Source organism: Heliconius melpomene, chromosome 10 (genome assembly GCF_056956725.1).
Source record: "Heliconius melpomene rosina isolate 202511_hmr_F chromosome 10, ASM5695672v1, whole genome shotgun sequence".
Taxonomy (NCBI): Eukaryota; Metazoa; Arthropoda; class Insecta; order Lepidoptera; family Nymphalidae; genus Heliconius; species Heliconius melpomene.
This window is the reverse complement of record NC_140398.1, coordinates 17557512-17570321: the sequence shown is the minus strand read 5'-3', so window position 1 is coordinate 17570321 and position 12810 is coordinate 17557512. Positions and strand designations below refer to the sequence as shown.

General features: G+C 34.7%; 1 protein-coding gene across 5 annotated transcripts in view; it reads right to left on the bottom strand.

The window, feature by feature from the left end:
- Obsc (Obscurin) overlaps positions 1 to 12810 on the bottom strand; it is a 74017-nt gene that overhangs the window by 40302 nt on the left and 20905 nt on the right. For all 5 annotated transcript variants that reach the window (XM_085192172.1, XM_085192174.1, XM_085192173.1 and 2 more), the window contains exons 4-9: positions 12338 to 12466; positions 9544 to 9714; positions 9048 to 9213; positions 1554 to 1646; positions 628 to 927; positions 222 to 372 (exon numbers count right to left, since the gene is read on the bottom strand). In XM_085192172.1, the coding sequence (XP_085048298.1) occupies positions 222 to 372; positions 628 to 927; positions 1554 to 1646; positions 9048 to 9213; positions 9544 to 9714; positions 12338 to 12466 (1010 nt within the window). The remainder of the gene's footprint in view (positions 1 to 221; positions 373 to 627; positions 928 to 1553; positions 1647 to 9047; positions 9214 to 9543; positions 9715 to 12337; positions 12467 to 12810) is intronic.

Genomic DNA, 12810 nt, shown 5'->3' with positions numbered 1-12810 from the left:
TGAATGGGGATCGAACCCACAATCAGTCGCATTTACTGTCACACTTTGTACTCTTGCGCTACGACAGGCCTTACTACGATGTGGTTATACTATAGGAAATATTCCGTTGCAATGCTGAGTATTTCTTTAATGGACCAGACATACGTAAGGATAAAAAATTATTTAAAAATGGTAACATATTTTTTTATTATATTAATATATGAATGAAATGTAGTACATACCGAGGTCACTAGCGTACTGTCTGATCTCCCTTAGCCAAGCTGTCTTTGTAGATTCTTTACGGGCCTTAAAAGTAAAGACTAACGGAGGCTCCTTTTGATGGAGCTCAAACTTGGTGGTTTGTGAATGATCTTTAATTTCTACCTCAGGAAGCTGGAAAAACGAAAATATTACACAGCTAGATTTTTTTTATCACTCTGTTGGTATATTTTATTGAAACATAGGAACATTCGAAACGCAATAATTAAAAAACTGAATTTAAAACATAGCACATGTCTTCTTGTACATTAATATGTAGTATTAACAGGTAAAAAAATGAAGAATTTCATTATATATTACTCTTTGGAAACTTTTCAATTTGTAAATATGTGTCAAGGTGTTTTCTAAAATATATAAAATCATATTTACCTTGATGATATGGGTTAGTATAAAGACTGATCTGTCATCAGCGACCTTCTGAACCTCACAGACCAAGATCCTGGCTTTGAATAAGAAGATGTATCTATTTTGGGGGTCACCATCGAAGTCAACAGTGAACCAATCGTGAGTTAGCAACCTGCCGAGTTTGTAGATGTTCCCGCGGTAGCCTTCGATGCTAGCTATGAAGAGATTGTTTGTTGCACGACTGGGAACGCCCAAAAATAATTCTAAAGCCTTTTGTAGATCGGTGCAATCGTCCCCGAGACGTTTTGAATATTTGACCAATTCCTGAAAAATAATAATAAATACTCTTTTTAAAATATGCAACGCTTACGCCTAAATAGTGCTTTGCAAATAAATTCTTTTTGTTCACTTCTAACGATCAATTCTATAAATATTTCTTAAATATGTAAACATTTAGTCTAGTAAATTATATTGAGAGTAATATCTGGAACCGATCATTTTATATTAGTTTAATATAATTTTGTTTACTTTACACTTACTATAAAACGCTAGCTTTAATTTAAAATAACTATTTTTGGGGTGTGTGCCCTCGTAACTTCTATAAATGAATGACGAAAATTCCAATTGAATAGAACTGCCTCATAATGTTCTAATGAATCAAATGCAGTTAAATTGTAATTGTTCCACAAGATCCGTTACTCAGGTTACGCAACGAAAACAGTATTGCTAATACACAGAAGATATTTTGGGAACTTGCTTCGCAGTCCACTCATAAACAAAGCTGATAGGGCGTTTGTTCGTCACAATTTAACGCATTGAAGATCCGCTTGGAAGAATGAAGATCAACATTTTTGGCAAACATCAATACAACATTGAGACAGCATATTTGACCTTTCTGGCAAAAGAAAATGTTAATTATTGCTTATTTTAAGTATATGGATTAAATTTACCTTCAGAAGAAGTTGATAGTCGTTGATCCTCTGAATGGGTAATTTCAGATGTTCCGTGAGGCCTTTGTCGTCACCGAGTTTGTCCGCCAAGGCCTGTGATATGTGTAAATATACGTTAATATTTGACATACAATTTTGATTGTGAAGAAGTCTTTAAAAATAAGAATTTCAATAAGAGAACGAGAATAAATATTGAAAAACCGTATTACCGTATTTACTTTGGTCCCGCAAATTTCATGTTCTATTCTTAAGCTTTGTACCTATTATTATTGTCTTTGTATAATATCCTTGATTGAAATAAAATGAGCCAAATACAATGAATATTTCTAAAATGATTATTCAAAATACTAAATAATGTACTACATGATATGAATAGAATGTATTCATCCACCTGCTTTTACATCTTATAATAATATATTATGATCGTAATTGAAACGATAGCAAAAGTGTTTCATCATCAGCTTTAACTCATACCCGCTGGCTGTAATTCAACCAATTATGATATTCTATGAATGGACTTCCTACAGTGTGATTGAGAATATAATTATCATCATATTCTAAATCGCAATCACAGAAAGTTATCATCCATATTTTGTAGTGCTATTTATTTAAAACACGCCATTAAAAGGGGACGTCGTGGCTCAGTGGCTCAGTGGGATTTTATTTAAATTAGGATGATTATATTTAGTATGTTTCCATTACCCCGCTCTGGTAGAATTTTGTCGTGTTGCCAGAGCGTGAAAATGAACAAAAATCATCGTATGGGAGTTGAACCCACAGCAGTCGAGTTTACAGTCATACACTGTACCGCTGCGCAAAGCGGCCTCAATGTCCAAAGAGATTTTATATTAAAAAGTTTGTAATAAATATTTCATCTATTTATATTTTGTACTTCTGGAAATATTTCATAGTAGCGTCAACTGTCCTCATAATATGTCGAGGTGTTCTAAATATAATGATGCTTCTCCATGCGACCGATTTAAGATAATTTTAGTGTTATTGCTTTTATTTTATAAGTATCAATTATGAAGTAATTTTTATAAAACTAAAGAATTTAATTGCTTTTGGTTGTTTTTTTCATTTTTTTCCTCTCAGTAATAAATAACTATGTACCTAATATATTTTAATAAACTATAAACGATTTTTGTATAGTACTACTAAAGTAATTTGTCTCAATCAAAAAATTAATATTTATAACATTTATTTTAATGATAATCCATTATATAGGTAAATATATAAAATATTAAGCATATTAGGACTCAACTACTTACTCGTAAATCTAATCTAAGCGCATTAGACAACCATGGCCTGCATGTTATAATGGCAGCTTTACTGATGTTTTTTTATGGAGACAATTCGGCGGAAAAAGCGTGTAACTGTAAACGCGACGTATTATGTGTTTAATTCCTACTCTAGCAAATGAAATATTTTATTTATTTATTATTATTATTTTTTCACTTCTTCGCTCTGGTGTTGAAATAAAAGCGCGTCATTGAGTTCCGCCACTCAACACACAATGCATCCAGAATTCCGCGAAAAGGTAGGAGTCTCTACTAGGCCTCCTCTGCCTACCCTCATTTGGGATACGTCAAGCTGTTAAAAAAAAGGTATATGTAGTGTATAAGACTGTTGTTTACTTTGTTTCATAAACTGAATGAGCCAGATGGCTAATTTTACCTATAGGTACTTATGAAGTTTGAAATATAGTAGAAATCTGTTTTCATACTTTCATGCAACAAAAATCACTTTAGAGTTTTTCATACTGTTTCTAATAAATTAGTATAATAATTACAATATACATTTATAAAAGCTTAATTGTCTCATCTTCCCATTAAACTCTTTCCTCAGTGAGTGACTAACAGGCAACCCACAGTAAAATATAAGCGGCGTAGAACGCTAAATTTTAACGTAAAGTTCTACGCCTAAGAGTCTACACTCCTTAGAGTCTATACTCTAAGGAGTGTAGACTCTAGGATAAGACGCTAAGAGAAGATTTCCCGAAGTTTCTAAGTTTCTCTACTATATTTAATCAAAAAATATCCTCACTAAGACTTCGACATTATCTGTTCAATTATCTTAAATTAGTCTGATTTATCCCTTAGATATGATTATTATTAAGAAATATGTTTTCAGAATATGTCTAGAGCTTGCTAATCGATCGGAACACTATTATCTTGTTACATCAACAAAATTACAAGTTTTAAACTCGTATTAAAACTCCTTAAAATTTTCCTCGTATTTTTTTTTTATTTTAAAGAGGTACCTACAATCTTTTTATTTATTTAATAGCGTCGTAAGACGGGCAGAAGGAACCTAGTGGCACGACATTCCGTTCCCCACATAATGTCCTATTTGCAAGAAATGCGATTTGAGAGGCGGAACTCACTAAGCTTTGTATCGAGACAATTCATTCCCTTCTGTGGGGATTGAACTCAAAATTGTCACGTTTACACTTAGACGCTGCCCTACAGTGGGTTCGATTCCCACAAGTAGAAACGTTAACAAACATTTTCATTTCATCACTTAACACGCAATATCGAGAACTAGGCAAAATATGAGAAACGGGAGTGTCTTCCATGTTCCATGTTAACATTGGGGTTCTTCTTCTTCGTCTACTGCATAAATTATGAGAGATGCGTTACAAGTAAAAAAAAATATTTATGTTACCGAGCGTCATAGCGAAAAATATTTTCGCTACATTCGTTTGTCTGAAACTCATGAATGTGCACGCGTCACGGTCTAATATAAACATTTTTATATTCTTAAATATAATTCTAGTACATTTTTCGAATTGTTATTAATATAAACAACGATAAATATAAAACTATGTAGCTTCAAAATTGTTTTAAAATATAAATCTACAGAATTCTTCAATATTGACAAAACGCTAGGGACTTGGTTGATTGCGCCCAAATTCAAGGACACAGATCATGACATTGATGCTTATACATTAGCTCTGGAATCTTTATAAAACATAAAATGGGTCAAGGTCATCCAGTGGCCGTTTTCGAGTAACGACTGTCAGACGAACACTCAGCGCACGTCACGGCCCGAACACCCACGGCACTCAAAAATAAACTAGACATCGCTTGAAACACTATACTTTGGGCGTTTTTGTTGAATGTTCCGCAAAAGATCTTATATTTAGTACCTAGTAGGTATACTTAGACCTTTCTCGTACAATGGCTGACCTGAGTGGGGAGTTACAGGCAAAAACACAATCACAGTCACACACTTCACTCGTCCGAGTGGTCGAAGGTCGGTAACGCTGGAGCGTGCTAGGTGTTCGCGGCCGCGGCTTCCAAGCGACTGGTTACCTCCATGGCTGCCCGATCAGCTTCTATAGTTAGAACAACGATTTTTAGGATAACGCCATTTCTCTTGTGACGTCGTTATCACATCCACGGTCAGCTATCAAGGTCGCTAAACAAAACTTTTGTCCTCTGGATGATAGCGGTTTACAAATTAAGAAATCGTTCCCAATTTTTTCTTTTACTAGTTTCGTATTGCGTCTAAGAATTTTGTTTTATACATGCCACATTCTAAGTGCTAAGGTAACCTTATGACTTTTTCCAACTCCATGAATTCTCTTACACTACAGGGTAGAGAGAAGGAACGTAATGTTATGATATTCCGTTTCCCACTTTCCGCCCAACTAGACATTGCGAGGAGACTAAATGTAGTCTCCTACGCGCTTGGTGTACAAAAACCAGGAAATGAAAATAAATATAATCATTTCCCTAAGGGGGAATTGAACCCACAAACGTTACGTTTACAGTCAGACTCTATTCCATTGCACAGCACCACGAGGGCCTCAACATGCGTAATCAAAATAAACATAATATGTATTACCTAAGTCTAGTACACAATTTATTTGACATAATATGTACTTATAAAATTTGTCACCTATAATTAACCTTAAAGGTTTACTAATGTAAAGCTAGATTTTTTTTATTCAGGTTCATCACGCACATAGCAGATTAAGCAGAGGAAGCCTGGGAGCCTAGTGGTAAGACACTACGTTCCCATTAAGACACTTGTGTTCGCCGAATCTAGAGGCAAAACTTTGCTTAATTTATGGAATCATTATACCAATTTATTCTTAGGATTGACTCAGGGGGAGCGGACATGAAGGAAGCGTAGGTTTTGTTATTTTGCGCGTCACTTAAATAGCCCGAGAAATAGTCATTCATTTTGCGTGGAACATACAACATTTGTAAGACAATTTTTTTTTATATTAATGGTTATCCATTAAAGTATGTAGAATATATAATATATAAGAAGACTGACTGTTTATTTCATAGTTGTTGCTTCGTACTAATTATTTCATTTCCTCGAGTGCGTCCAGCATCAGTACATAGCAGGGTGGCAGAGAAACTAATGTTAGGACATTCGATACTCCAATTTCTATCCAATATTTTAAAAACTACGTATTGAATGACGGAATATATACGGAAAATAATTCATTTCTTTCAGTATAAATCACATCTTCACAACATCGGTTTGTTTTGACTCTAATGATACAATAATTGTAACATTATAAATTAGTAATAAAAACAGGACGAAGGTGTTATGCACATTCAAATTCTTCACACTTGCTGTGCATGACGAAAATCTACAATCCGCTAGTGATAAATCATGAACCTAAAAAAATATTAAAATTTGTATAGTTGTTCATATAAAATAATTTGAATCTATAAATCTGACCGAGTGCCATATTCAACTGTTCAAATTGGTAAATATACAAACAGGCTAATGTCAGTTAAATGTTAGTTGCCGTCTCATAGTGGCTTTATAAATTGGCGTTAGTTTATATAATTTTAATAAATATTACATTAATTTATCATATTTACTATAAATACAGATTTTGACGCAAATCTTGCGACGAATTAATGTTGACTTGATGGGCACACTTACATTTATTATCTGATCTTACGCACAACGAGTGATTAATGAAATTAATTCATCTAGAAGAGAGTCGTGGTGCAGGGCCTTAAGTACGTGACTGTAAAGGTAACTCGTTGTGGGTTTGACTCTTACTCTAGGAATTTTATTATTTAATATTTTCATCTCTTCACTATGCTGTCGAGGGAAAGCGCGGCGTTGAGTTCCGCTACTCAACACGCAATGCCTCCAGAATTCGGTGGAAAGTGAGGAACGGATAATGTTAATATTAGATTCCCAGGGACCCTCAACCCTCTACCTTGCTATGCGCGGGATACAGTGTAAAAAAATCATATAGATACCAAATTCATGGACCCTCCAATATAGCGGAGTAAGGAAACTCAACTTCTTAAGACACTCGGTTTTCTGCCATAAGATTAAACGGCTCTCTTAAGACATTGCTTAAGGAATTAGTATCATAATCTTAGTCTTTTTATGGATATTTAACAATACCATACATGACCAAACATACAATGTAGGACAAAACATTTAATTAGACTAGATATCATCCTTGTAATCTTCGTCTGACCAGTCAAAATCAAACATAGCCATTAGACTAATAGACAAATTAGTAATATAGTATTAAAGTGACCTACTATACAACGTTAAATGACTCCTCGTCCCTTTCATTTTGCCAAGGTATTGGATATTGTCATCATATTTTATTAATAGTGCCAAGACTCAACAACTAAATGAATGGGAGGAGAAAATATTTGGTTAAGTGGTTATATACAGCCAATAATAATAAACGATATCGTGAGTAATGCCCGACTGTAAACGCGAAAGTTGTGGGTTCGATCCCACTCGAGGGAATATTTATATTTTAATTAATTAATTTTTCCAGTCAAGTTTAAATTAACGTCACTTTGGGTTTCCCGCCCACTGAACGACACGTCTAAAATACGGAACTGCAGAATGAATTGTCTTAACATAAGGTTTTCATAAGAACTTTTACGAAAATCCTATCGAAACCAGTTCAGCAAAACATGCAAAGGTTTGCATTTATAATATTAGACGATTACACATAACAAATACTTTTAGTATTTTTCAATTACTGACATTTGTCTGTGTATTTATAAAGTCAACACACTATCTGATATATAGCGCTATAATTTATAGGATCCCGTCGTGGTGCATTGCAATAAAGGTGTGCTGTACGCGACGGTGGTGGGTTCGATCTCCACTCGGGGGATGAATTATTATTTTTTAATATTGAAAGAATAACAAATTAATTCCTCGCTCTAGCACCTAGGCAAAGGCCCAGCGTGATGTCCGCGACTCACTACTCAATGCGTCCACAATTCAGCGAAAAATGGGGAGCGGATTATTTCAACAATAGGCTCCCACTGTCTACCCTGTTATATGCGGAGTACAGCGTGAAGGTAAAAAACATACATAAAATAAAAACCCTCCATTCCTCTCGCAACCGTCCACATAGGACGTCTGGTTTACCAGAACAAGCAAGACGCTTTTTTACATTTATTTAACTTTACGCCGTATCCCTAGCCGAATAATCAGAGAGAAGCCAAGCTATACAGCGGTAGTTCAGTGAGAAGCCATCCCAATATCTTTTCAGTTTGGACGATGAAGAGGTCGGTCGGCGATGGCAGAGCGCCAAGTTCTAGAATAGTTCGCGTTCCGCAAGCAACGCGCTGTCAGCGGTGTCGGGGGTAAACCCTAACAAGTGAACGTTTGTGATACGCTTTGTTGAAATTAATTGAAATTCTATGGAATACTAATTTAATAACCTCATTTTGTATTCATAGAATAAGAAGTTTTACAGTATATTGATTTAACCCGATTTTATATTGTATTATTTTAAGTCAAAATATTTTATTAAAAATTATACGCAGGTGCTTTCATGGCTTCAATTGTAGATGGATTTTGCCACCAAGCGTCTCTATATAAAAATAAAGAATAAAGTGACGTAGCATTACGTAGGTTACCTTAGAAATTGCAGTAGATATTAATATTTTTTATATACTTGTTTATAGAGTCATAGCTATACTATCTAATAAAAAAGTCACAAGTAATGTCAAGTTACTCGAATTTCCCCGTGTGGGTATCGAACAAATAACCGCCGCAGTTACAGTTAGATGCTGTATGTATATGATTTCTATATTATATACCTATTGTTTGTCTTATATTTTAAATTTTGAAGAATTTCATTTTTGTTTAATGCCCTCTGTTAATAGCATTTAAATATATTAATAAGTATTGAAGCAGACTACAGCGACATCTGTTGATGATTTTATTTTCAGTAAAGTTCAATCTGAAAATTAAGCTTTTTAAGCTTGGTCTTAATTCTTGTATCATTCGATAGATGGCGCCTTAGCTGATAGATATATTCATCAATATTATTTAATTTCAATTAAACAGGGTAACGCAGCACGCTGTCTCCGCATAAAACTGGTAAAGCAGATGGTATCTCGTATTAAAATATTTCATTCGTTCCCCACTTCCGCCAAATTTTGGAGATATTTAAATGGAGAACCTCAATCCCGCACTTTGTATTGTTACAATTATCAAAAGTCTACAATACAATGTTACCTTAAAATACTTCGACACAACGGGATCGTGTCTGAGTAGATGCTGTGCCCGAGGCTCATCACGGCAGTAGGCCACGTGCTTGTCGAACTCCCTTTCCATACGAAGAAGTGCTCTGCCCAGCATTTTGGGTTCTCCCGCATAGTATTTGATTCCTTCTAATAGCGAACTGAAAATGTAGATTTGTTTTAGTTTTTTTTTCAAGCAGTAGCATAATTAATCATGAGATTAGTAAAGGTATTATATTTATAGCTATACGTTGTATCTACCTTATGGCTGGGTAAGTAGAGGGAAACAAGTGTTAAAGTACTTTTCTATAATATTTCACGCACTGCATAATTGTCGAGACAATGCGTATTGAGTGACGAAACTCAACGCCGCGTCTAGTCTTGTTACTAGGAAGAACAACAGAAATAATTCATTGCCCCAAGCGGGAAACGTCCATAACCGACATGTTTTAAGTTTTTCTAAGCTGAACACTGTAAGAAATAAGACTCACGTATTATGAAATTCGCAGATCTGTCTAAAGTTCGAAAACAGTAACTCCCGATTGTCGAACACGGGCTTCGGCGTGGTCGCCTTGTCCATCGGTCGCATGTACTTGCTGACCACTTGTTGCATGTCGCGGCCGAATTCTTCTTCAGTTTCTATGAGTTCTCGTACTACCGTCCTGTAGAATTAAATTTCATTTACTATCTAAACTTAGGAGGAGAAAATTCTATCTAAGAAAACGTATTCTCTTTAGGTTACAATATAAATAAGTTGTAACAACATGTAACAAGTCTTTTCTAAACATCGAATTAAACTTAATTTTACTATAATTTTATTATTCTACTACTAAACCAAAGCGGTATAAATTGAATAAAATTGTGGTAATGATACCACGAATTCAGCGTACTTGGTGATATATTAAGTGGTTGGCAACGATACTGGGGGTAACGAGACAGGCGGTGAATAATTAGGTACGAATTTGATTTATCACCTGTAACATGAAACAATGACATCGAAAGCAACTCACTGTACCTACACGTGATGGTAGTGGGTTCTGAAAACAGTCACTTTAATTTTAACATTGAAGAGAATACTTTTTTGATAAATCCTCTCGCACGTGCAGGGCAGGAGATGAATCCGCAATCATCATGTTTTACAGACTCACGCTTGTCCCCTACGCTACGACGGCCCCATATTATTATTTATTTAGTTCATATATGTATAAGCCCTACGTGCCCTACATGAAATGCGTGTTTGGCTCGAATTTGGCACCTTTGGTACTTAGCAGATGTTACGAGAGTGCAAACGAGTAATTTGACTGTGAAATTATAATGATTAATGATTGTAGTTTCGATATTTATGTAGAAAATAGCTTGTACGAACCTATGTTTAGTTTAGTGCCACTATTTATTATAGCATAAGAGGTATTCTCCTTTTCGACAAAGTATCATTCTGTATGATTTTTTAATTGTTTTAGCAGATTTGAAGTAGAGTCAGAAATTTTTTTTCTGACAGTTAGCATTAACGGCGTTGAATTCCGCCACTCAATACGAAAGGTCTCAAGAACTGGGGATGGGTGGGGGACGGAGTGTCTTCATCTTACATAAAATAGTTTTTTTTCAATTAATGGATTTTTTCAACAAACTGGAAATTGGGGCGATTTATTCACATATGTTTGATTGATTCTCCAGGCCCAATCTGCAAATAAAAAAGCAACGAAGTCGAAGTCTACATTCTTAAAACATCGATCATATGCCATTACCGTGAAACACAAATTATTTGGTCACTCGACAGTGTGTTTGGCTCAAACCATGATTTAGTGCAGTAATATATCAAATCTCCATTATACGCCTGTTTCGAATATAAGTTTGAACTCGTATATATTTTAGAATATGAGTGTTTTGCTATTTGTGACTTGTCGCACCTACTTATTTTGGACAATTTAAATGTAAAATAATTCATATAAATTTCTGTATGTAGCTGTTTACCGTTAGGTGAATCTAAATTAATCTAATAAGCATGTTTGGTTAAACACGCATATCTCAAGAACAATTGGTTTTGTATAACATTTTCTTTGTGTTGGGCACTTTATTTATCGAAAAAGGTTATATGTAGGTATGTTATTATTTGCATCCTTAGTGTGAAGTAACATTTTTAAAATATTAAAAATATTCAATATACTATTATCATTCACCAAATGATTATCATTTGTAATTTTCTTTGAGTATCGGGAATTTGCAAAGTCCCTAACAACAAAAATAAGCTCCGCATCACGCTGCATCCCGCACATAACCTGGGGACCTAGTAAAGCACTCTTTTCCCATTATGACACTTCTGTTCCCCACTTTATGCTTCCTTTCCGATTTCATGAGAATCGCTCTTGCGCTACGACAGGCCTGGGCAACAAGTTCGTTGTAGAAAATAGAATAAAGGTTTTAAAATGTCATATCTAAGTAACATCATAATGACAACATTTGTTTGCAGATAAGCAAGAAAAGGTATAAAATAATTTTCACAAAAATAACAAAATTGAAACAAAGAATCCTATAAAAAACAATTATGTTAATAAATAAAATTTTAGTATATTGTTATCTCTTCTCAAAGTAGGACAAATTTCGATATAAAGCGTCAACATGAGAAGGACGCGAGCAAATAAAATAGCAATTTACTGCATTCATGTTGACAGCGTGCAATACTTCCGCCAAAATTTGGGGGTTAATTTGAAGCAAGTGAGGATTTTCAAAATAATATGTAGTACTAAAATTAGAAAAGGGTAAATTTTTTTAATAAATGTTTCTTATTTTTTTAGCTTCACGCTGTAACCCCCATATAGCAGAGTACACACCCTGCTACATGCGCTACTAACGCTACATGCGTTTTAATTAGTGAAACTAATGTTCAGTACAGTAACACTTCGTTCTCCACTTGTTGATTAACTTTCGAGATATTGCAAGATATATCAAAATTCTTTATACGATTTTTGTGTTTTCCGATCAAAGTCACTGTTTTTTATCAGAATACTTTTTACACTATAACAAAATAAAAAATATTATATGTGCAAATTCTGAACTGAGTCGTATCTATATTATATGCCGCAGGAATGTTTTAGTAGGCAGAGGAGACCTAGTCATTTCCGTCTTTCTGTCCAATTTTTCAAGACATTACGAGTGGTGAAGCTCTACGTGGGGTCATGGGAGTGCGTTTACAGCCAAACGCTGTCCCATGACCCTACGACAACCTCGATAGAATATAAATATAGAATATACTAATAAAATAACTTCTTCAATTACTCATTTACTTACTGTCGCCTAGCAGCTAACGCAGTTTGGTCACGCTCGGGTACTTTCTCCCGTAGCACGTCCGCGGGAACGTAACCCTGCCTCGAGGAAATATCTCCGCCTTGGACGTCTTCTATCACGCGGACCAGCCATCTGGAAATAAAGGAAATACATAAAATTGAATCAATTTAAATTATATTTCATGTGTAAAAAATTTATTAAGAGACGAAATTTATTTGAAAGAGATTTTGTTTATTTTTAATGCTCCGAATATTTTTTTATCTTCACGACTATCGTTAATCTAGTGACAGAGTTATATTTCTTTTTAATCATCACACTGTACCGCCAAAAAGAAGCATGAGTAGATGGAACCTAGTGTTAAGGTAAGGTTCCTCACACATCATCTAATTCTAGGGAAGCTGTGCGGTTGCCTTAATTTTCTTTTGTAAAAGTAGTGAATACATATTTCATAATTTGACTGGAATAGGAACTTGCAA